Source organism: Acomys minous, assembly GCF_964271855.1.
Source record: "Acomys minous genome assembly, chromosome: 17".
NCBI lineage: Eukaryota > Metazoa > Chordata > Mammalia > Rodentia > Muridae > Acomys > Acomys minous.
Genome location: NC_140500.1, coordinates 14,352,080 through 14,374,342, shown reverse-complemented (window position 1 = coordinate 14,374,342; position 22,263 = coordinate 14,352,080). Strand labels below are relative to the sequence as shown.

The 22,263-nt window shown below is 47.3% G+C and overlaps 1 protein-coding gene across 1 annotated transcript; it reads left to right on the top strand.

Moving 5' to 3' along the window:
- The first annotated feature begins 1,397 nt into the window (after nucleotides 1–1,397).
- Nucleotides 1,398–21,838, top strand: EMP1 (epithelial membrane protein 1). Its single transcript, XM_084765034.1, has 6 exons — nucleotides 1,398–1,560; nucleotides 15,548–15,658; nucleotides 18,313–18,409; nucleotides 18,517–18,657; nucleotides 19,420–20,532; nucleotides 20,593–21,838. Exons 2-5 carry the CDS (start codon nucleotides 15,581–15,583, stop codon nucleotides 19,584–19,586), a joined length of 483 nt encoding a protein of 160 aa, XP_084621160.1. The 5' UTR covers nucleotides 1,398–1,560; nucleotides 15,548–15,580; the 3' UTR covers nucleotides 19,587–20,532; nucleotides 20,593–21,838.
- The last annotated feature ends 425 nt before the right edge of the window (nucleotides 21,839–22,263 follow it).

Genomic DNA, 22,263 nt, shown 5'->3' with positions numbered 1-22,263 from the left:
CTACAGCAAGTTCCTATATCGTCTCTGAGAAGTCACTTCTCCCATTTAGGAACGTCTTTAGGGAAGCAATCACCGTAACTGATAATGAATAAATATCGTGCACAACTGTATAGGTTCTATGCTATAGTCTATCATCTATCTATCTATCTATCTATCTATCTATCTATCTATCTATCATCTATTTATTCAGGATCTCCTGGCCTCAAATTCACCTTGAATTATGTTTCCCCTTCTACTACCTACCAAGCACTGGCATCTTAGGTGTCAGCCTATCTACATGTATTTCTCTCTCTCTCTCTCTCTCTCTCTCTCTCTCTCTCTCTCTCTCTCTCTCTCTCTCTCTCATTCCACAGTAGCCTAAGCTGGCTTGGAACTCATCGTGTAGCCCAAGATGACCGTGAACTAACAACAATCCTCCTGCCTCAGCCTCTCAAATGCTGCAGGCATGATCCACCACACCTGGTTGACACATGCATTGCTTGCCCTGTGTGTGTACTAGGTACCTGCTGTTCCCATATGTGCAAGGAGGCAGAAAGGGGGAGGGTAAGTGCCTGGCCTAGTCACATTCCTGGTAAGGAGAGCTGAGATTAAGTGTGGGCACCCAGGACCCGAACCTCTTTGGTGAGGTGGCCAGGGCTGTGGGATTAGACAACTCTGTAACCCCCATCCCCAACTCTGACATTAACCGGGGAGTGGTTCAGAAAGGAAGCTGTGATTGGGTACCTGGCTGGCTTCACAAAAGCCAACTGTGGAGCAACGTCCAAATGATTATTACATGAAGATCAGAGTGCAAAGTCCTTCGTTCGAAGATTTCTTCCTGCAATGCCTACAATCCATAAAGGTGAGAACGTGCCATTAAAGACCCAGGACTGTGTGCTGTCAATCAGTGCCTCAATATTCAGAGCCCTTCTCCTTCATGGGCCTCAGCCCACTGCCTCCCACAGGTCCAGGGCACCAGGGTCAGGCAGGGAAGTCAACGAGAGAAGAATCTGATAATTTCCTGGTGATGAGCAACTGCTGATATATGTGATGGGGGAGGGAGAGCGGGGAATCCTGTTTGATGATTAGCTGGGTTTTAATTAACACGGGACTCCCCAACCTGTGTTTTGCCTTATGTCCCTGGCAACCGAGTCTCCTTTCTGGGGAGGAGAAATGGGTTTCAGTAAACAGATCTATTTGTATGACTCTTATTACTCATTTGAAGCAATGTCACTCCTTTTTCCACTGTGGTCTGTGTGTCTGAGTCAGAGGGAGCTACAACAGGGTTCTTTGAATTGATGGCTCACTCCCAGCCACTTCTGACTGACTGCCAACTTAGCAGGGCGTAGCTCACGAACTTTTTTTTTTTTTTTTAAATCCAGACTGATTCATAGAAACTCCTTTAAAACACGGGGAAAAGAAACCGCCCATCACACACCCCAGAGCACCAGCCCAGGAAACTTATAACCTCGGGAGGCAGGTCCCTCCCCTCACTGTGGTCACATACCTCCCGAAGAGCGGACCAGACCAGCAGCCAGCTCCGCCACTCAGGGCATCCGCCTCAGTCACTGGACACTCCAGGTAGGACTGCTCCCGTACTGGGGAATCTTTGCAGGCCACACTGTCGGGGGAAGGGGGCACCCTCCCGCAGTGTTTAAGCTCTTTGAAACTGTGCATTTTCTTATTTTCTCTGCTAGCAACCGATCTGAGTCCTTGGAACTTTTAAGTCAAAGTAGTGGAGGAATCTGGGACATCAGCTGGCTCTGGCTGAAATCACGTTCTCTTGCCGGTATCTGGGTTCTTGCTCTGAGGATGTGGAAGGAACGGGAACTTTAGAACACATCTGAGTGGGGGAAACTCTACAGTGCCTTCGAAGTGGCATTGCAAGTTTGAAAGATGTTCCATTTTCATTCAAATTGCTTTGAGATGAAGTCTAGAAGGAGAGCATCTTAGACGCTTCAACTTTTCTTTTCTTTCTGCGCAGACTAAAGGCCACAGGCCATCTCTCTGAAAAGAAACTTTGCTTTGTGGGTCGTTTGTTGGTCTTTTATGGCTGTGGGTGGTGGAGGATAAATATCTGGGTTTCAGTTTGCTTTTGCTACTACACTTACTGCCCCCCTTCTAGCCTGTTCATGTCTGCTTAAGTATTTCTTTCTGTCTTGTTTTCCCCCACCCCCCCTTCTCACAGGATGGGAAGAGGGGATTGGTTTGTTTAAAGAAAAACCGTTAGGGGAACAGAGGCAAATGGTGTTTCAAATAAAACTCAGGAGAGGTTGATGCGGTGGGACAGGAGGGCTGGTGTGGGTTCCGGAATCCTTGGCCAGATGTGGAGGTGGGGGAAGAGGGGGGCTGGGGGGACTCCAGGGACTCCTGTAAAGCTGTTGAATGGCTTTGTGCTTCCACCCCAACCAGCTGCATTCTGAAGCCAACTTGGGGGGGGGGGTGGAAACTATCAGGACCACTTAAAGAATTTTCTAAGTGGATGTGGAATTTCTCAGCGTGGCGGTGGTCGTAGTGAGAATATTTAACTTACTGCTTTTGTCCAAAATATTGTATAACTACAAACCCACGTGCTAAACGCAAAATGAGCAAAGGCATCCGGCTCTGTTTGCTTTTGTTTTTATTAGCTTAGCGTTTTCGGCGAGTGTCTGTGGAGGTATGGTTCATTTCAACACAGATGCGCTCCCCCCCCCCCCACCTCTTGTAAACAAACCTGAGTACAGTGACAGGATTCAGCCTGCCCGACAAAGTGGGGCACCCCCCCGTTTTTTTTTTTTTTAGAAATGCAGGTCGCTGGTTGGAAGATAAAATTTAAAAGTAATCCGATTGTGTGTCTTGAACAGTCAAAAATCTTTGTAAAGCCACGCCCTTTCCCCAAGGTGGGGGTGATGAGCATGTGCTTCCCAAGACTTGGGGAATAACTGTGGCTTCCAGTGTTTATTACTTCCAGACTGCATGGGTGTGAAGCAGGGAAGTCCAGAGCCACAGTTTCCTGTGAAGATCGCATACTTGATTGTGTGTAATTCTGCTCCGGTTGAAAGTAGGCAGCCTTGAACAAGTCAACATAAAGAGAATACACTGCCACTAATTGCATGACCTGTGGAGCTGTCTCAGATTCCACTGTTACTTGATGAAGGAGAATATAATGCTTTCTGTGCCCACCTCCACCTCCACCCCGACCCCCACCCCCATGGAGTTGGAGGACAAAAAAAAAAAATCACTGCTCTGACTTTTGTTGTTTTCCTTCTAAGTAATGGCAGAGTCCCAGAGCTGTGACCTCTTCTGGGCTTCAGCTCTAAGTCTTTGGCTGTCTTGGAAAAAGAGGTTATTAGCCCCCCCTTCCCCTCAGTCATGGCCTCCCACCCCTCCCCTCAGTCATGCAGTCATGGCCTCCCACCCTCAGGCAGCTCCAGTTTTACCCAGAGTCTGCAGAGCAGGGTGGAGTCAGAATACTGTTCAGGGCTGCTGGACATCCGGCCTGGCACCCCTGTCAGATAGCCCCCCAGATTTTTACATTGTTCAGAGCACTAAACTGTCCTGGGAGTCGGCAGAGGGCCATGCAGGTCCAGCCGGAGTTGATCGTGTCCCAAGGCTGTGGCTATGGGCAAGTTAAGGGGGTAGCCCTCTGCCAGAGGACAGACGTCTGTCCCCAGACCTTGAGAAAGCTTGGCTGGTTTTCTCACCGTCTTTGGTCTCCTTTGGAGACAAGATTAGGCAGGTCTCCAGCCCCGTGGAAGGGCTCCATGGGAGCTGGCGGGGAATGCAGGGCCTGGGAATGCAATGCGGGAGCTGGGCGCTCAGGGCCTCTTAGCTGTCTGGGGACTGTTGCAATTCCGGGCCTGCAAGGTAATAGGCACGGCACATTTCTGTGGAGGCGAAACAGATTTTTTTCTGAAGCCTTCACAAAATCTGATGGATCTCCGCCTGGGATGTGGCCAAGATGAAAGACACATGGCAAATTTGTTCCATGTCTTTCTATTCTTCATTACAGAACTTTAAATTTGGAAATTGGGCATGGCAGTTCATACCTGTAATCCCAGGACTCAGGGAGCTGAGGCAGGAGATTGCTAAGGGCTCCAGGCCAGCGTGGGGCCAACCTGGGTACAGAGTGAAACTCTGTCTCAAAAAACCAAAACAACAACAAAAATGTGACGTTAACCTTATTGTCTTACCATATGCAGAAATCTGTCTTTTACGTCACCATGGACAGATGGCTCATAGCTCTTTGGAATATCAGGGAGGGGACATCCAGACTGTCCGTGCCTCAGAACGTACACCCACACCCATCCTTCTTTGCGGGACAGCAAATCCTATCAGACAGAGTTTCTGAAATTCAGCAAAAATGGCTTCTCTGAAAGTTCTTGTTTTGCAGGCCTGAAATGACCCCAATTTTTTTTTTTTTTAAAATTCTGGTTCGGCTGCTGCCCCACCCAATGCTCTACACCTCAGTTCCTCTAGATAATTCCATCTTCATTTAATGTTTAATTAGTATAGTTTGATGGAATGGCACTGAGCATACACTCTTGCTTTTCTTTATTATCCAAGAAGAGGGTCTCACTATGTAGCCCTGGCTGCCCCGAACTTGCCATGTAGACCAGACTGGCTTTGAACTCGCAGAGATCTACCTGCTACTGCTTCTTGAGTGCTGAGATTTCAGGTCCTATGACACTATGGTCAGCTGTTCTGTTTCTCTATGAATATCTAGGCTGGGGCCTAGAACTTTCTCTACCCCTCTTCCTTGAATGCTGGGGTTAGAGGAGCGCGCTCTCACTGCTGACAGAAAGAACACTTCAGACATATTGAAATTGCCCACCTAGTCACACCCTGCCTACATAATCGATTCTGAACCATCTCATTCTCTAAGAGCACGGCTGTGGCCCCTTCTGTAGCTCAGTACATATGTATGCAAAGCTACCTGACATACGCTGTCAGAAGTCTCCGGGACTCTTAGACGCACATGGAGTGACACACCCAGTATTGCTATCTACTGTGTCATCATTAAATTGACACAGTCCCTGAAACACAAGCTTCTAACAGCCTTTTGGGGATTGCCCCTGATTCTGTCTAGAGTGCTTATAGTGTTCGCCTGCATACTTTTATAGCCTGGAGGGGCAACAGCATGCCGGATGAAAAGAGCCTCTGTCTAACCGCCCGCAGTCTGGGTGTCAGTTCCTTGAAGGGCTATGATTCTTGAGTACCACGGAACTAGAATTTTCTGGACCCAAGTCTTGTTTTGGGGATACTCTTTTCAAGTGACCCTGAATTCTGGGTTGTCCTTGTTCTTCCGGTTAGGGTTTCCTTGGATTTTTAACACTTGTTTTCCAAACGTAAGTCCCTAAGAAGACTGTGATGCTTCATTTCCTGGTACGCTGACTTGTGAAACAGTTGCCTCAGTGTGACTGGGGGGTGGGCAGGGGTGGGTTCCCTGACACCCAAAGAGAAAAACACAAATGTGGACACTGCTGTTTCTGAATCTTCCTTTTTGGGTGGGGGGGGCAGGGCAGGGGGGCTGGGGTGGGGGTGAAGGGCTGTGGTGGCAATGGTTTCTTCCCTGCTGCAGAGAGAGCATTTCTCAGGAAGTGAGGAGGCTCTTCACACTGGTGCTCTGGGCCTTATGTGGCTGAAGCTGATTTGGACTTTCCTGAGTCTCTTTTGTGGAGTCTTCTTACAAACAGGCAGTTATAATGTGGTACTGGTGGCACAGGCTGGGAGTGTGTCCCTTATTGTGTGGGGCAGGGAGGGCATGGGAGATGACTAAATAGGGAGATGGGGCTGTTGTCTTGCCTGGAATAGTCCCTGTGATCAGAAACACGCCCCTAAGAAAGAAAAAAGAAACAACTTGGCCACCCAGACACCCACCCAAGGCTCTGAAAAAAAATCTAAGACCCTACCACCTCTGTTTTAAGAAAGCCCTTGAGTTCCTGCTAATGGCTAACTTAATCCATCAAAGTTGTATAATCAAACTAGGGGCTCAAGACGTAGCCCATGGGCAGTATGCTTGCCTGGCATGCATATGGCTCTGTATTTTATTACTAGAACTGGAGGCCAAGTGGGGCAGGGAGCAGGTGGTTTCTGCTGCCCTAGCTGATCTGAGATTCCTTGGGCACAGTATTCAAAGAACTCACCTGAAGTAGTCCTTGGTATCACCTGTACTTGGAAAGAAGGAAGATGTTTGGTTTGGTTTATGAGACAAAGGGTGCCATCTCAGGAGTGGTCCACTCACTGTGAGCAAAATCGGGCTCTGAAACTGAGCTGGTCCTGGGCGAGGCACTGCCTGCCTCTCAAGGAAGGAGAGAGCAGGCGCAGGTGAGAGGGGACGCAGGGGGGGGTGGGCGTGGGGTGGGGTGGTGGAGGGGCAGTGAGAGAACGTGAGCAGAACTGGGTGCTGGGTGTTGAGGCAAGCAGAGGAGTCTACTAAGAGCTAAATGGACAGAGAAAGACAGGGAGACAGTAAGCAGGCATGGAAGACATGGCTGGCCTCTTTCCTGACTTATCTTCTTGACTGTCCTCAACACTCACAGTCTCAGGGTCGCCCTTGGACCAAAGTTCCAGGTTGGTTTTTTTGTTTTTGTTTTTGTTTTTTGTTTTTTTGTTTTTGGTCCCCCATGAAAATCTTGCCTCTCCCCTTAGTTTTGGCATGGTTGATGTATGTTTGGGGACATGGATTTTATAGGCAGAATTCCAGCATTTCTCCTTTCAGGTGAGAGATGAGAGCCCAGCAAGGAGCTTGATCTTAGACCTTTGCTTTCAGAAACCTAAGCTCTTTCCCTTGGGGTCTGAGAGAAGGGAATGGAAGAAAGTTTTGCTAGACTGCAACCGTGAGTTTTGCTCACTCAAAACTGAGCCCAGGGGCTTCCCTTTGCCCACAGCTGCTCTCTGAGCTTCCATAGGGGGAAGGGTGTGTCGTAGGGGTGAAGATAGAAGCTGTCTCAGGGTTTGACAGGGCCAGCCGCCTGTCCTGGGGGTTGAGGGCCGGGCTTAGAAAGCAGCTTGACAGAAAAAAATCAATGGCCTTTGAAAGACCCTTTGTGTAGACCACTGGGACTATTTCGAGGGACTGTTGAACTTTGATCAAATTGGAAGTCATGGGAGGGACAGAACCACTAATATCTGGCAAAACCTCAGACAAGCGCTGGGCGTGGTGATGCATGCCTTTAATCCCAATGCAAGGGAGGGTTGAGGCAGGAGGATTGCTGTGAATTCAAGGCTAGCAGGGATTACATGGTGATTCTATCTCAAAAATGTCAAAGCTAGCTCAGTGGGTAAGTGCTCACCATGAAAACAAGAGGACCTGAGTTTGATTCTCAAAGCCCACGTGAATAGCTGGGCGTGGTGGCTTGGATTTATAACCTCAGCTTTGGAGAAAGAGAGGCAGGAATATCCCTGGGGGCTCATAGCCAGTTAGCCTGGATGAATTTTGAGTTCCAAGCCACTAGTGAGACCCCATCTCATAAACATAACAACAATAAACCAAGGCGGAAGGCAACTAAGAAACGAATGACACCTAGGGTTGTGTTCTGGCTTCTACACACACACACACACACACACAAACACAGGCATGCATGCAGGCATGCACCTAAGCACCCATTCAAGACAGATAAAAGGCAGAAAACTAAGCTGAAGTGTCAGTCCACAACAGTGGCTTCATTATAACTTTGTTACCTGGGAGGTGGAGGTCTTGGTCAAAAGACATGCCTGAAAGATCCTAATACCTCTCAACGCTATGTAGCCAACTTCTCTGAAACTGAACCAAGCCGGCAGCCCACCTAGCATACTTGGGTGCCCCTGTGGTCCACAGTCCTCCAGCTCTCTCTGCCATTGCCAGTTGAAGCATGTTGCTGCCACCTGCTGTGGGACAGCCACACCCAGAAGCCTCCAGGGCCCCGCCACACCTAGATTTTTCTTACCAAACCCTAGTTACTATCTTGGCAACGTCTCCCTGGAGGACAATCTGGCTGCAGGAGAATACTTCTCCTTTTGTCAAGAGCAGAAGGCAACGGAGCTTCGGTCCTCACCCAGGACACATCCTCCTGACACTGACCAGCTGCAGCCAGAGGGCGTGGGCTGAAATCAGGCTTCCCAGCCCAGGTCTGTCTGTCTTCAGCCTTTGCAGATGTGCTTCACATCCACCCACTCCATGGACATAATGGAGGACAAGCGGAAATAAGAGAGAGACGAGGGTGGGGCGTCTCTGTGGATGCATCTGCAAAAACAATATTCGTGCTATTTGCTTGCCTCTGCATAATCCCTGGCTCTCAGGCTGCAGAGAAGCCTCAAGCCCCTCCCCTCTCGCCCCCTGGCCTGATCCTCTCATGTTACACTTATGAACAAATATGAGCTACAACATATGGCTTGCCTTGTGTTAGCTACAGACCCTTCAATGCTCATGCTAGCGCCATGAGGGCCTTAAGGAGTTTGAATTTAGAGGCTGTCTTTGTCACTTGAGGCTCTCCTCCCTAGATTTCACCAAGCAGACAGGTTTTGCAAAACTTTTCAAATCTGGCCATTAGCCAGACAGAATGTTTGTGGGAATCGGCCTCACCTTTCTAATCGGACTTCCCTCCTGCCCTCCCTCTTCTCTCTCTTTTCTTCCTGATTGTTCTTTCTGCGCCCTTTTCCTCGTTTCCTTCACACTTCATTTTCTTTTTTCATGTTTTTTCCCCTCATCCTCCCCTCTCTCTTCCTTTCTTTGTGTCTTTCCCTTCCTCTCCTCCTTCCTTCTAACATGTCTGCTATTCCCCGAGCTTGGTCCTTGGCTCTATATTCTAACTCTGTGTGGCTGTTTACACAAGCTGCTTTAGCCCCACAGAGACTGCACTGTCTATGACAGGCCACTTTTGTAGGTGCTATCCCCCCTCCCCCCCCACCCCTCCGCCCTAGGACCACAAAGAAACAGCTGTTTCCCCGAAGCATCCAGATACGTTTCTTTCACTGCTCAGTTGTTGATGGGCACAGAATCTCCCGGAACTTGAAGCGTCAGTCTTAGGGTGACCTGCAGTGCTTTCTTCCCACACTGGACATCCCGTATGCAGAGACAGGAAGACGTGGTCCTCCAGGATCCCACTCCCCCCTCCCCTGTTTCCCACACAGAGATGCTTGCCTCCCTTTCCATCTGTACGTAAAACAATGCTGAGGATGGAAAAGTACACATGACATAAAGCAACAATAACAATGGCCAGGAAAGCTCATCTGAGGTCCCCTCCACTCAGCTTGCCTTTAATCCCAGCCTTTCCCTCCTCCAGATACATCCTCCACGCTGGTCCCCAAGGGCAGGGCTTCCTTTTTTAGTTGCCTTTATGTCCCATGGACATCTATTTTTGCCAACTAAGATGATCCTCAATGGGAACACAAACACATTCGAACCCCAAACGCAACAAGAATGGTTTTGACATGGAGGAGGGCAAGCTGACTTCCATGCCACCCTGCAGTGTCCTTAGAACGCACAGGTAGCCTCAGATTCATTTCCAGAGTCACACTGAGAAAGATGTGCACAGTCGGGGATGACTCACGAAGGCCACTTGACCCAACCCCTTTTCCAATGGCTTTGCCTTTTCTCTTTCCTCCTGCCTTACAGGAAATGCCAGGTCTTTGATCAGATGGTGTGAGAAAGCTTTCACCCCAATTTGCAATTAGCCAACAGGAGATGGAGGGACAAAGTAGTGAGAGAATAACATCAGGACTGAGCTGTGCCGTGTTTGTGTGTGTGTGTGTGTGTGTGTGTGTGTGTGTGTGTGTGTGTGTCAAGGGCTTCAGAGTGCTACACAAGCACTCTGTTTTTGTTTTTGACACAAGGTTTCTCTGTGTAACTCTGGCTATCCTGGAACTCTCTGTGTATACCAGGCTGGTCTTGAACTCACAGAGCTCTGCCTGCCTCTGGCTTTCGAATGCTGGCATTAAATGTGTGTGCCACTATGCCCAGAATAGGTTGAGTTATACCTAAATTCTGTGGGCTGTATGTACTGTTGAAAGGACTTTTCTAATAGGCCTTGGTGGATAGTTCACCAAGACAAGTTGAGTTTAAATGTGATTAACATAGTTTTTCAGGTTGAGTTTATAGATGAGTTTCATGGTTTTGGAAACAATTTTTAAAGTTACCCCTTAGCCTGGAAGTTCTATAGTTACAAAAGTTAAATGGAAACAAATAATATGAAGTTTGTGTATACTAAGATGCCCAACCCATACGTGTAGTGATGTAGCAAATAATTTATAAAAATGATAGAGGACTATAAAGAAAATAGGAAGCTCTGGAGTGAAGACACTGTGATTAAGAGCACTGGATGCTCTTTCAGGGGACCTGGGTTCAACTCCCAGCACCCACAGTTGCCAGCTGGTGCCTCACAATTGTTTGTAACTCCAGCTCCAGGGGACCTGACACCATTTTCTGGCCTCCACGGGTACCACACATTCTCATGATACACAGACATACATGTAGACAAAACACCCATGCGCATAAAATAAAAATTTTTTTAAATGGAAAAAAAAAGGAGAGAGAAAAGCTTCCTTTATGTGGCCCTTAGTCACTTTGCAGTTAATTTTCAGGTTGAAGAAAATATTACCCTCCTTGGTTCATTTATTTGTTTATTAATGAGGTGTATCTGGTACCTGTCACAGAGTCTGCCCTGAGGAACTCAGACTCCTCAGGGTGGGGGAGCCAAATGTGTACATAAAGAGCTCTGTCATCAGGCGGGCTGTCATTTGGGCATTTATTAGGACTGCAAAAGGACTATAACAGAACAGGAGGGAAGAAAAGCTACTTCAGACCTAGGAAATGAAGGAGGTAGATTCTGAGCTTGGTGAAAAGATTACTAGGTAGTTCCTTTGGGGGGGGGGGAGGGAGGCATAAAAGCAGCTTTCAGTTTTGCAAGTCAAATTCCCAGGATTCCATGGGCAGCCTTCTGGAGTCATTCTCCTCCCCCCGCCCCCCCCCCCCCGAGACTGGTGCTTGTCTGGGTTGTGGTGGGAGGATGGAGGTTTGTAGGTTGAGGAGGGACATGGTTGAATGACCCAGTACCGTCAGTACAGACAGAGCGTGGGGACGGGAAGGTTACAGATAGTGTCATGGGAGGGTCTGATGCCAGCGTCCAGACTAGAACCCTGACCCTGGGGCGAGAAGTTAGAGACCCAGAGTAAGATAATACAGGCAGAGACTCCCACCTGACTGGGATGCTTCAGCCAGGAAATCAGGTAGACGCAGAAGTGGCAGCTGAACTGTTATTGCTCGTTTCTTCCTGGTAATGGACTATCTTAGATGCCCCACCCCTTCCTGGAAATTCCTAAACTAGTCTCAGCCGGTCAAACCCACAAACGTGGTCCCAGGAAGCATCTTGTATGTCTTGCCATCCATAGAGACTGTTTCATTGGTGCACCCATTCTCAAGTGAATCGGGTAGCTTTACACAGTCAGGATGGTAGCTCAGCACTAAGGAGGCAGGAGGATTGCCACAAGTTTGAGGCCGGTCTGGACCAGCTGCACTTGGCTCCAAGCATTTGACCCCCATTTTTTCCTACTAATTACTTCTTACTAGGGTGCCCTAGTAACTATTGGTCGTTTCTCAGTTTCCCTAGACCCCGAGCACACCGGGGGGCCAATCATACAGTGCTTACAGGGAGGGGCGGGGAGTACAAGAGAAGCGCTCTTGTTCACATAGAAGCTAGCGCGCCACCACGAGCCACATTCCTGGTATGGGAGTCCCCGACAACAGATGACACACTTTGGGCCTGTCCATGCAGCCCGGGGTAGGGGGTGGGGGTGGGGGGGTAGGAGGGAGGTGCTACCCTGGGACCTTCAGAGCTGTGGTGCTGTGTGGTCTGCTTCCAGCTTTGGTCCACCCCTCAAGGATGAGGAATGTGCTTTCCGCTGTAGAAAGCCAACCACAGCATTTTGGAGAAACACGAGGGAGAATTCCATTATATTGCTTCAGTGGGACACAGGTTACAGTAGCTAGCCTCTACTTTCCAAATTGTCTAAATGCTTCTAAGGCTTTTGTTTGCTTTGTTTTTATGGTGGTACTGAGGGCTGATCCCAGGCCTCTGAACATGCCAGGCAAATGCTATACCAGTGAGGTACATTCTGAGTCCAAGACAGGAAATGGTTTTATTCCTTGGACAAGGAGTGGGTCTGTCAACAAGCTACAGAAGACCATGGTGGGTGGGAGCCTCAAAAGTATAGATTTGTACTCATTCTTAGTTGCTTTTGGCTATGTTCTCAGATACCCACCCATCAACCTCCACTGTTAGTTTTCTCAAAAGACCTTGAGGGTTTTGTCCTTCTAAAGCAGCAGTTCTCAACCTTTAGAGGGACCCTTTAGACACAAAATTATTTTTGTTGCTACATCATAACTGTAATCTTGCTACTGTTATTAATTATAATATAAATATGGTGATATGCAGAATATCATATGCAACCCCTGTGAAAGGGTTGTTTGACCCCCCAAGTTGAAACAGCTGTTCTAGACTGAGGGGTAAAGGGTAGGCCCCCTAATACAGGGCCTGGGTAACCACAGGTGAGCCAACACAGAGATTTCATAAGATGTCCCACTGTGTTTTCCAAATATTTTGGAAGAAGGGTATTTAAAATAATGGAAGGGCTGAGTGTGGTGGCACACGCCTTTAATCTCAGCACTTGGAAGTAGAGGCAGGCAGATCTCTGTGAGTTCAAGGCCAGCCTGGTCTACAAAGCAAGTCCAGAACAGCCAAGTCTACACAGAAAAACACTGTCATAAACAAACAAACAAACCAACAAACAGGAAGCCCTTCTAAGCCAACAATGGACGACATTGATAAAACTTGACAAGGCTGGGACAGAGAAAAGATGATGTTATGTGTATTATGTAGTAACCACCTTAACAGCCTCCACAGTAGCTGGACACAGCAGCCAGAAGCAGGGAGAACTGTGTGTCTTGTTCACTAAGGACGCTCATCCATCTGAGATACTTTGCTCCCTGCCTTAGGGAAAACACATACACACCCCACCCCCCAAACTCAGATAAAAGCCTCACCTTTGAGTTTGAGCCCCTCACTTGTTCTTCCCCCTGACAGCAGGCAGGGGACAAGCACTAGGTGGGCACGCGCTGAGGTGAGGCATGGGATGGAGTGTCTGGGAGGGCACATGCTTCTCAGATATGATGAGGGGGTCACTGGATGAGACTAAAAGTGGGGTGAAACAAGACAGATTCTACTGGGTCGGGTCCCAGGGCAGCCAACGGGTCAGAAATTCCACCCTCCTGTCAGGCAGCTCGTTTAGAGTTTGGTCGATTGCCTTCCACTCCTGGCTCTTCAACGACTTCTCACTATTCGGAGGATATTTGTAAATTATAAACAAAGCGAGTGAGAGAGTCATTAAAGAGTCATGGATGGGTGACCGCAAACACCCGTTATGTAATTCTTGTGTCTTCCTGCCCTGAGCCGGCTTTATTCTGGAGGGAAAGCCTGAAACAGAGGGTACGTCAGAGGCCTGGGCTGAGAAAGGCCATCTTTCTCTGGTGATTCTGGAGGATGCGTTCATAGGATTCTCCCCACTCAAGGGACAAGGACTAGACAAAAATGACAACTACTGAAGACCCAAGCAATTTTAGCCACATGGCTGCCTGGTGAACTAGCCCACCGAAGAAGCTCTTATTCCATGACCTTGACATGGGGTGGCCTGTGACTCACTGGATTGGGTTGGCAACAGCTATTCTGCCTCATAGAAGAGAAGCAGTAACGACAGCAACAATCTCGGCAACCCTGTTATTAGTACCGCGTGCCAGATGCTGCACGAGGTAATTTTCCCTCATATGTTCCAGTACAACCCTCACACCTCTGGGTATAATCGCCATCATCACTCTTGCTTCATTTATGAGGAGACTGAAGCAGAGACCAAGGCACTTTGAATAGTTCTAAGCCAACTTTTAGCTAAAAAAAAAAAAAAAAGCTTTTCACCACACATGAAAGCCAACTGGGAAGTTCGGGAGGCATGCAACGACTCCAGAAAAGCATCAGTGTGAATGAAGGAGAGAAGACTCACAGGTCTGAGAGCTCCAGTCTCTCTCCAGAGGCAGTAGTAAAATGTCAACTTTGTCATACACAGTTAAATTGGAAATAGTCTCTGCCCCTCTCACCACCATCTGCCTCCTCCTCTCCCCCCTCCCCAAACTGGAAGGAAGTAGCCAGTGGGAAAGAGATTTTTGCAGAGTGGGAGCCAGTGTCTAGGAAGAGGCAAGAGCCAGGCATGCGAAAGATCACACCTGATTTTTGAGTACCTAACGAGAAAGTGAGAGGGGATAAAAGCCACCTGAACTGTCAGAATAATGATAGTATCGGTGTCCTAATAAATGCCTACCGTAGCATGAAAGTGGCTTAAGCACACTCAAAGCATCAATTAAAGCAGGTGGAGTGAGGGGGGAAGCTGGCAATTGCATGATACATGCAGCCATCTCCTCTTATTGGTGCATCCGCACACACTCCCTGCCCAGAGGGTGAATAGCCCCCAGTCCTTTCCTTTTGATGTCTCTCTGAGCTGGCTCTTCATCTAACTGTCATGTGCATGACGCTGAGATCATGCAGCTGACAGACACCCGAAGAGCTCCTCCGAGGGCACCTCTCATACTTGCCTTAGTTTTCAGTTTTTACGACTAGCGGCCTTGGCTGAAATCATTGCTGAGAACTTTTGTTTACCCACACAGAGTGTTAATTTGTATTAGTCCCTAGTCTTCTGCCCAGTGAGTTATGCATCTGTTTGTCTTCGGGGATGGGTCCGAACGACTGAGGTTGCATAAACACCACACGCCAGTAAAAAGCACATCTGGTGTTAGCTCAAGCTCGACTCTTCCATTGTCCCAGAGCTGTCATGTTGAGCCGTAGGAAATCTAACATTGCCCTAGACCCACCAAGAGGCACGCAGGGCCAAAGGCTCAGGTGTTGCAAATATTAGTGTGGAATGCTAAATCAGTAAGTGATCAGACCATTACACTGTAATTAGGTTGTCATGATATTGGATGCCAAAGAGCACTGTGATAACAGAAGTTGTATCTCTCCCATTTACGTCTCATCCGGGATCAAATTAGTAGTCAATTTGCTCTGTGGCCGTTGAGTAATAGTGGCTTGTTCTGCAGAACGCATCATTTCGATTCAGACTGCTGGGTGAGCGCTTTGCTGGGAGCACGGATGCTTTCCTTGTGCTATCTGAAATTTTGTTTGCTGCTGCTGCAGGGTTCCTGAGGTGACAAAACCCTTTTCAAAACTCAAAGCCCTACTTTTGGCCTGTAAGTCACACACAAAACATTAACAGCTGTTATAAAACATTGAATGCTCTTTTAAATGTAATGAATATTAAGGAACATAATACTCTTTATATTTAAAAAAATGAATCTATAAACATGTGGGAAAAAAAACAGAAATACATGCCAGCCCTCAGGGGGTATCGATCGGATAAGGCGAAGCGCAGTTTTTAGAAATTTTGATGCAATTTTGAATTTTAAAAATTGTCACACTTTTCTTGTGTTAACAGAGAGCCTCCAAAGTGAGAAGGTGGGATTTGTCTTACTGAAGGTGACAGTAACCTTTTGGTCTCCCCTGTCTTTTGTTTTCAGAACTCTCTACTCAAGAGTCACCCAAAGGCCAAGATGTTGGTGTTATTGGCTGGTATCTTCGTGGTCCACATCGCCACTGCCATTATGCTAATTGTCTCCACTTCCTCTAACGTGAGTCACACTCTCTTGTTTATTCACCCAAGGAGAGATCTCTGAAATAATTTTGCAAAATGTTAAAACTCGTGTGTGTGTGTGTGTGTGTGTGTGTGTATGTGTGTGTGTGTGTGCGCGTGTGGGGTTGTTGTTAGGATGGAGTGGGGTGGGGTGTTAAGTCATGGCGCAGAGAACTAGCTTAGCTGTGGGGGGAAAAAAGAATACTCGTTGATCAAAGAATGAAATAACTGAAGTATTAAAAAACGAGTGCTCACGAGTGGTTCCTCTAGGCATGCTGGGAGGTAGAAAGTACAAGGAGGCATCTTCAGCTTCTAGAAGGATCCTCTCTACCAAAGGTAGAGATTGAGGTGCATTTAGAGGGTGGGGCTCCTGTTAAAGACAGGAAGGATGTGGAAGAAAATAGAAATGCTCTGCAGGCAGGACGGCTGGCAAAGATGCCCCCGTGCTACAGACGCGCTCTGCCAGCTCAGGAGTTTAAAGCTGTCTATCCATGAGCCAGACTCTGCCAAGATTCTTGATAAGGGTAGATGGATGTGAGAGACCAAGAACAGAACTTGGTTATTAGGTTGACAGATTCAAGTTTTGCGTGGAAATTAGTGTGTGAAATGGAATTTGGCAAGATTAATTCCTTGCAGGGTTGCAGGGTGAACCAAATACGTAAAAAATAAATAAATAAATAAATAAATAAATAAAATTAAAAAAATAAATAAATAAAAAAATCCTATAGTGATCTCTGGTCTTTGCTTTCTGAACCTGGGTCTACTCTGACCTCTAGTGGTGATTTTTAGCGTCTATTTTGCTTGTATTGTCTCAGACAAAGCCAGCCAGCTTCTTGAACTTAGAAATTAAAGCTGCTAGTCAATTGTGATAACAGGGCTTGCTTGAAGGAGGTGGAGGCAAGAAGGTCACAAGTTTGAGGCCAGCCTGGGCCACACATTTTGCCAGGCGTAGTGGCTGTTGCCAGCCTGGTCTATGTAGTGAGTTTCAGGACAGCCAGGACAACATAGAGGAACCCTGTCTCAAACAAAAAACCAAAAACAACCAAACCAAACCAAACCAAACCAAACCAAACCAAACCAAAAATGAAGTTAAGGCAGCCAATCATTAGATAAAATGAAAGATAACTCCAGATGGACTGTGGTTAAATGGTAAATAGGGTTTTGTTTGTTTGTTTGTTTGTTTTTTGAGATAAGGTTTCTCTGTGTAGTGGCTGTCCTGGAATTCGCTAGAACTCAAAGATCTGTCTGCCTCTGCCCCTCACATGCTGGTTTTGAAAGCATGTGCCGCGGCTGCCCAGAAAGAGTGAATAGCTTTTAAAGTCCAGAAAGAAGGGTTTTGCAAACATCTGCAGGTGTAAATACAAGCGAGGCCAGCTTAAATCGTATGATACAAGACAGGACACAGGCCCCCCCACCCCCGACCCCACCGATCCTGGCTCCTCTGGGTTTGTGATTTAGCCATTCAGGATGCCGACTTCCATGCTTCACAGGATAACGATGTGGCAGACTTCAAACTGTACCAAGAGATGTCCACATGCTTTATCTCTCACACAGCCCCGATGCGAGGCTGCGATTATGCGTGCTTGGGCTTCTGGTTTCAGCTTGTCTTTTGCACGTGCAGACAGGACTCTGCTCTTATTTCCTATTTCAGTGGCCAACTGTTTTTCTTGGTCCAGGCAAGAAGGGATGCTGGAGCCATGGTGAGCCCTGGGATGCATGGCTTGGTCAGCCTTGTGCTTTCAGCCACCCCTGCCTTCGAGGTCGTGATATGGCTGACTTTTCACGCTGTGACAGTCTGCATCTGATCCTTGTATATAAACTAAAGTGGTCCCTTGGGCCACCAGGTGCCGCCTTGCTTTCCCAGTAGTCCTCCTGTTTCTCAGTTGTGTCCAGGACTTCAAAGATGTGTTTTTATTTTGAACAGCATGTGCACGTTCGTGGGTTTGCACATACGAGCGCACATGAAGGAGATGTGGGAGCCCCTGACGCTGGAGTTATAGGCGGCCATGAAGCCTCCTGGTGTGGGTGCTGGGAACTGAACCTCAGTCCTCTAGCAAGAGTAGGAAGTGCTCTTAATTGCTGAGCGATCTCTCCTGACATCTTTGCTCTTGCTTTTGTGTTTTGAGGCAGTGTCATGTAGCCAGGTAGCCTATATTGGTCTCAAACTGACTATCTGGGTGGAAGACTTTAACCTCTAAGCCTGCTGTGACTTTCCCAGGATGTTGGCATTTACAGAGCTGCTACAAGCATGGCTTAACCTTTTTTTTTTTCCTAGTTAGCCAAGTACTTAAATGTGAGTCTTTTAAAGTATGTTGTGCGTACTCAGTGCTCAGTTCCTCACCCAGAGCTTTTGTGCCTTAGGAACTTTAGATTTTTTTAACCACTATGGTGGAGTTTCTTGTGTGTGTGTGTGTGTGTGTGTGTGTGTGTGTGTGTGTGTGTGTGTGTTTACATATACCATGAGTAGAGGGTCACAATTCTCTCTCTTGGGACCTTTGTGACTCTGGCTCTGCTTTCTGCAGTGACAAGAGGCTTAGCCATACTTCCAGCTGCACACAGCGTTTGGTGAGGCTTCGGTCTTGACCCACGATGGTGTTCTCTTGTGAAGCAGAAGAGCAATTCTTACACAACTCCGTCTCCTTCTGGTTTCAGGTGTGGATGGTGTTGGATAACGTAGACTCATCCGTGGGGCTTTGGAAGAACTGCACGGCTGGTAACTGTGACGGCACTCTGTCGTACGGCCATGAAGGTATGCGCACCGAGATCGATGCCGAGACCATCACGGACGGGTGTGGGCAGCAGGATGTCCAGGCTCTCAGGTTGTCTAATGCTCCTGCCCCTGTTCTGTGTTCACAGATGCTATCAAGGCAGTGCAGGCCTTCATGATTCTCTCCATCATCTTCTCTGTAATCTCCCTTGTGGTCTTCGTGTTCCAGCTCTTCACCATGGACAAAGGAAACCGATTCTTCCTCTCAGGGTCCACCATGCTGGTGTGCTGTGAGTATCCAGAGAAGAGTCAGTTTGACACAAGAGATCCCCTTCCCCCCCCACCCCCTCCCCCCACATACACGCTGGGGATGAACCCGGAGCCTTAAAGCGCTACACAAATACCCTACTACTACATCACATACATCCCTGGCCCTGCAGGAAAAGCTCTCCAAGACCTCATCATTGCTTCAGTCGTACCCAGATTAGCTCATGGCGATGGGAAACTACATTGGGCTGCTCTCTCCTCTAGTTACCTGTTGGTGGCCTGATACTGCTGCTCGGATTAATGACGCCCCCCCCCCCCCCGACGCTTTATTATTTAAAAAAGCAAATGTCCCTAGGAGTGACCAAGTGGTTGGGCACCATCAGGAGCTCCTATATACAGAAGGCGAGAAGGTGGGAGTCCTCAAAGAGATTCAGCCATTGCCGTGCACGGCGTTGCACAATTATGACAATGTCCATCATCTTCACACTTCCCAGAAACACTCAGTTTGGTAAAAGGCCATGCTCCTCTGATAGCACCATACCTAGACATGTAGGGGACCAGATGGGAAAGGGAGGTGGAAAGCAGGATGCTTCCTGATTTATGCCTCATCACACACACACAAACCAGTGCAGATATGAGAGCCCATATAGCTCTCCCCACCGACATACCATCAAGCCTGAATCTGGGCTGACCAACAGGGCGACCTTTTAGGGACGAACAACTAGCGTTCACTTTTTTCACTGTTGCCGAGGATGCCAATCACGACCCCTCCCTTGCTCTTTCAGGGCTCTGCATCCTGGTTGGAGTGTCCATCTACACTCATCACTACGCCCACGGCGAAAAGAACTTTGCCCAGAGCAGCCACCAAGGCTATTGTTTCATCCTGGCCTGGATTTGCTTCTGCTTCAGCTTCATCATTGGCATTCTCTATATGGTCCTGAGGAAGAAATAAGCTGCACTAGCTTACAGGGATCTGGAGGGGGGTGGGGGGAGAGGGAGGGAGTGGGGAGGAGGAAGCAGCTTAATCTGGGAGGGAAGCAGAAGTCACTGTGTAGGAATTAACCAAGGGAGGGGAGGGGGAGGGGAGGGGAAGGAAGAATGGGGGAGAGGCTCAAACCCAAACCATATCTGGGGGTGGGGATGAGGGGAGGGGTGGGACTCTACCGCCCGGCGGCAGCACCCATCCTTGGAAGAAAGTTGTTGGCTACTACGCTGATGCTTCCTTGAGGCCACCAGAAAGTCCTCCTCTAGTCACCAAATACAGCCCCCCCCCATCTATGCTCGGTTACATATTACCACTTAGGGCCTCACCGGCTGCCATACTGCTGGATCCCCTCCTGAGGGAGACTGCTGGGTCACACACTGAGATCTCCCAAACCTACATCATCAAGTGGTACAAGTCCTGGCAAGCGCAGATACTGCCTCTGTGCCGAGTAGGCTAAGCCTAGAGGTCACCCTGTCCCTGTGACCTAAAACCAAATGCCAAATTCAGGTCTCAAGTGAGTCTAGTGGGAGCTTTGGGCAGGAAGGCAATGTCCTTATTTGGTGGCCTTTCTGACAGAAGAGTAGAAAGGGAGATGGTTTATAAGGTCAAGTTGGTGGGATTGGCCTAACCAAGAACAAGAGTTTTTTTGTTTTGTTTTGTTTTTTTTTGTTTTTGTTTTTGTTTTTTTTTTTTACCCCAGAGGACCTGGGAGGTAGGTGAAGATAGGCAGAGTCTCTGTCATACTTCACTGAGCTGTCCCTCAAGGAGGCCTCCTGTTGGTGACTCTGCTAGACTCTCACTTAAAGCCAAGGCAGCTTTTCTGGAGATTTTCCTAGATTCTTTAGAGCCAAAGATGAAAAGGCCCCACAATGTGTAGGTTCAAAGGGCATGCCCACCACAGTGCTATAGTAAGGTCGTGGGTTTTAGACAGTGCTATAGTAAGGTCGTGGGTTTTAGACAGTGCTATAGTAAGGTTGTGGGTTTTAGGATTCACCCCCCACCCCCCAATGCACACAATAGTTCTTGTAAATGTGACAGGAGAGAGAAGCATGTGGCCTCTTGCCATACAATTCTGCTAAGTTTCCACTGAATTAGAGGTGTGTGAGGAAGCTCTGTCTAATAATGACCAACAGAACAAAACATCTAAGTTCGGTGGTCACTGTAGCTTGGACCCTGGCTTGTGTGGTCCCCTCTCAACAGCTTTCAACACACCATTTTCCACATGAAGATGGCAATTCTGTAAGCCAATTAAAACCTACACAAATAGAAACCAAAGAGCAAGCCCTTGGGGGGGTGTGAGGGGAAGGTGCTATCTGGTTATGGAATATTAAGCATATTATATTTCAGTTATGCTAAGAATAGAGTGCCTGCTCTCAGGAAAAAAATATATGCCATCCCATAAGATCAATAAAGCCCTGGTGATGGGCAGATCATTTCTTTTTTTAACACAGGAGAAACTTTTGGGGGTATCCAGCTCGATGGTAGCTGTATTGCTGGGTCTGCAGGGGTATTCCTATGTAAGACTAGTGTGAGATTCCTGAGTCAGTGGGCAGAGCTCTGTCTACAGCAGCTATTTTAAGCCATCTCAGTTTTCTGCTTAAAGGGCTTTGTTTTTAGAAATAGTTTCTCTTATTAGAAGATCACCCCCCCCCCAAAAGAGTCTGAGACATCTTGCTTACATTTCTTTTCTTAGAGATATCCTTATCCATTTCTTATATACATTTCTTTTGGGGGGGGGTTGTTGTGCTGTAGTTGCTGGTATTTATGTAAAGGGATTAGTACTAAGTATATTTTCTCTATGTGTATTATGTTTAAGGGAATGTTGAAGGCAGGTTACTAAATTGCTGGGCTGAGGGTAAAGATACTGGTCAGAAAAGGCTGTGGGACAATAAATTCTTAAATATAATTTGATCACCATACACTTGTTCAAGGCTGTCTTTATGTTCAGAAGGATATCAAAAGACAGATGTAGCCAGAAAAAGATAGTCACATATTGTTAAAAATTTGAATTATGACTGGCGAGAACCATGCATTCCCTTGTCTTTTACTCTTTTTTTCTGTGACATTTACGTCTCATGTAATTTGCATTGCATTGGTGGGTTATTCTAGTACTGTATTTGGCTTCTTCATTGATGGATTATTTCATATACTATAATTGTAAATATTTTGATACAAATGTTTATAACTCTAGGGATATAAAAACAAATTCTGATTCCCTACATTGTGTGACTGTTTTCTTTTTAGAAAATATGAGATAGTATAGAGAATCGTGATATTTATTCTTCATCATTAAGTTACCTGCTAGTTTGATTTGGGGAACTTGACATTTATTTGAAACATTAAGCTACTTTCTGGTAAAACCTTAAGGATTTCTCTAATAATTATTTCGGGCAGCTGAACACTATTAAATATAGCTTTGCCTTGCTTTAATTAGACTTCTTAGGCAGAAATGGAATTTCATAAGCTAATAGATTAGAAAGAGGTTGTTATCATCTTAAGTAAGAATAGCTTATGACATTAAGGAATGTGGCACTTATAAAGTTTGGTTGAAGTAGCCAGTTCCTGTAAGGTGTCTTCACAGTACACAGTGATTCTCAAAGGCGGTAAGTGATACCTGCAGAAGCCCCTGGGTTACCTGGGACAT

What these genes read in the sequence shown, in the direction of transcription:
- EMP1 (XM_084765034.1), top strand. Translation starts at nt 15,581, where the DNA reads ATGTTGGTGTTATTGGCTGGTATCTTCGTGGTCCACATCGCCACTGCC. An exon ending in TTGTCTCCACTTCCTCTAAC is followed by an intron (nt 15,659 to 18,312) that starts GTGAGTCACACT and finishes TTCTGGTTTCAG; the next exon opens with GTGTGGATGGTGTTGGATAA. An exon ending in TCTGTCGTACGGCCATGAAG is followed by an intron (nt 18,410 to 18,516) that starts GTATGCGCACCG and finishes CTGTGTTCACAG; the next exon opens with ATGCTATCAAGGCAGTGCAG.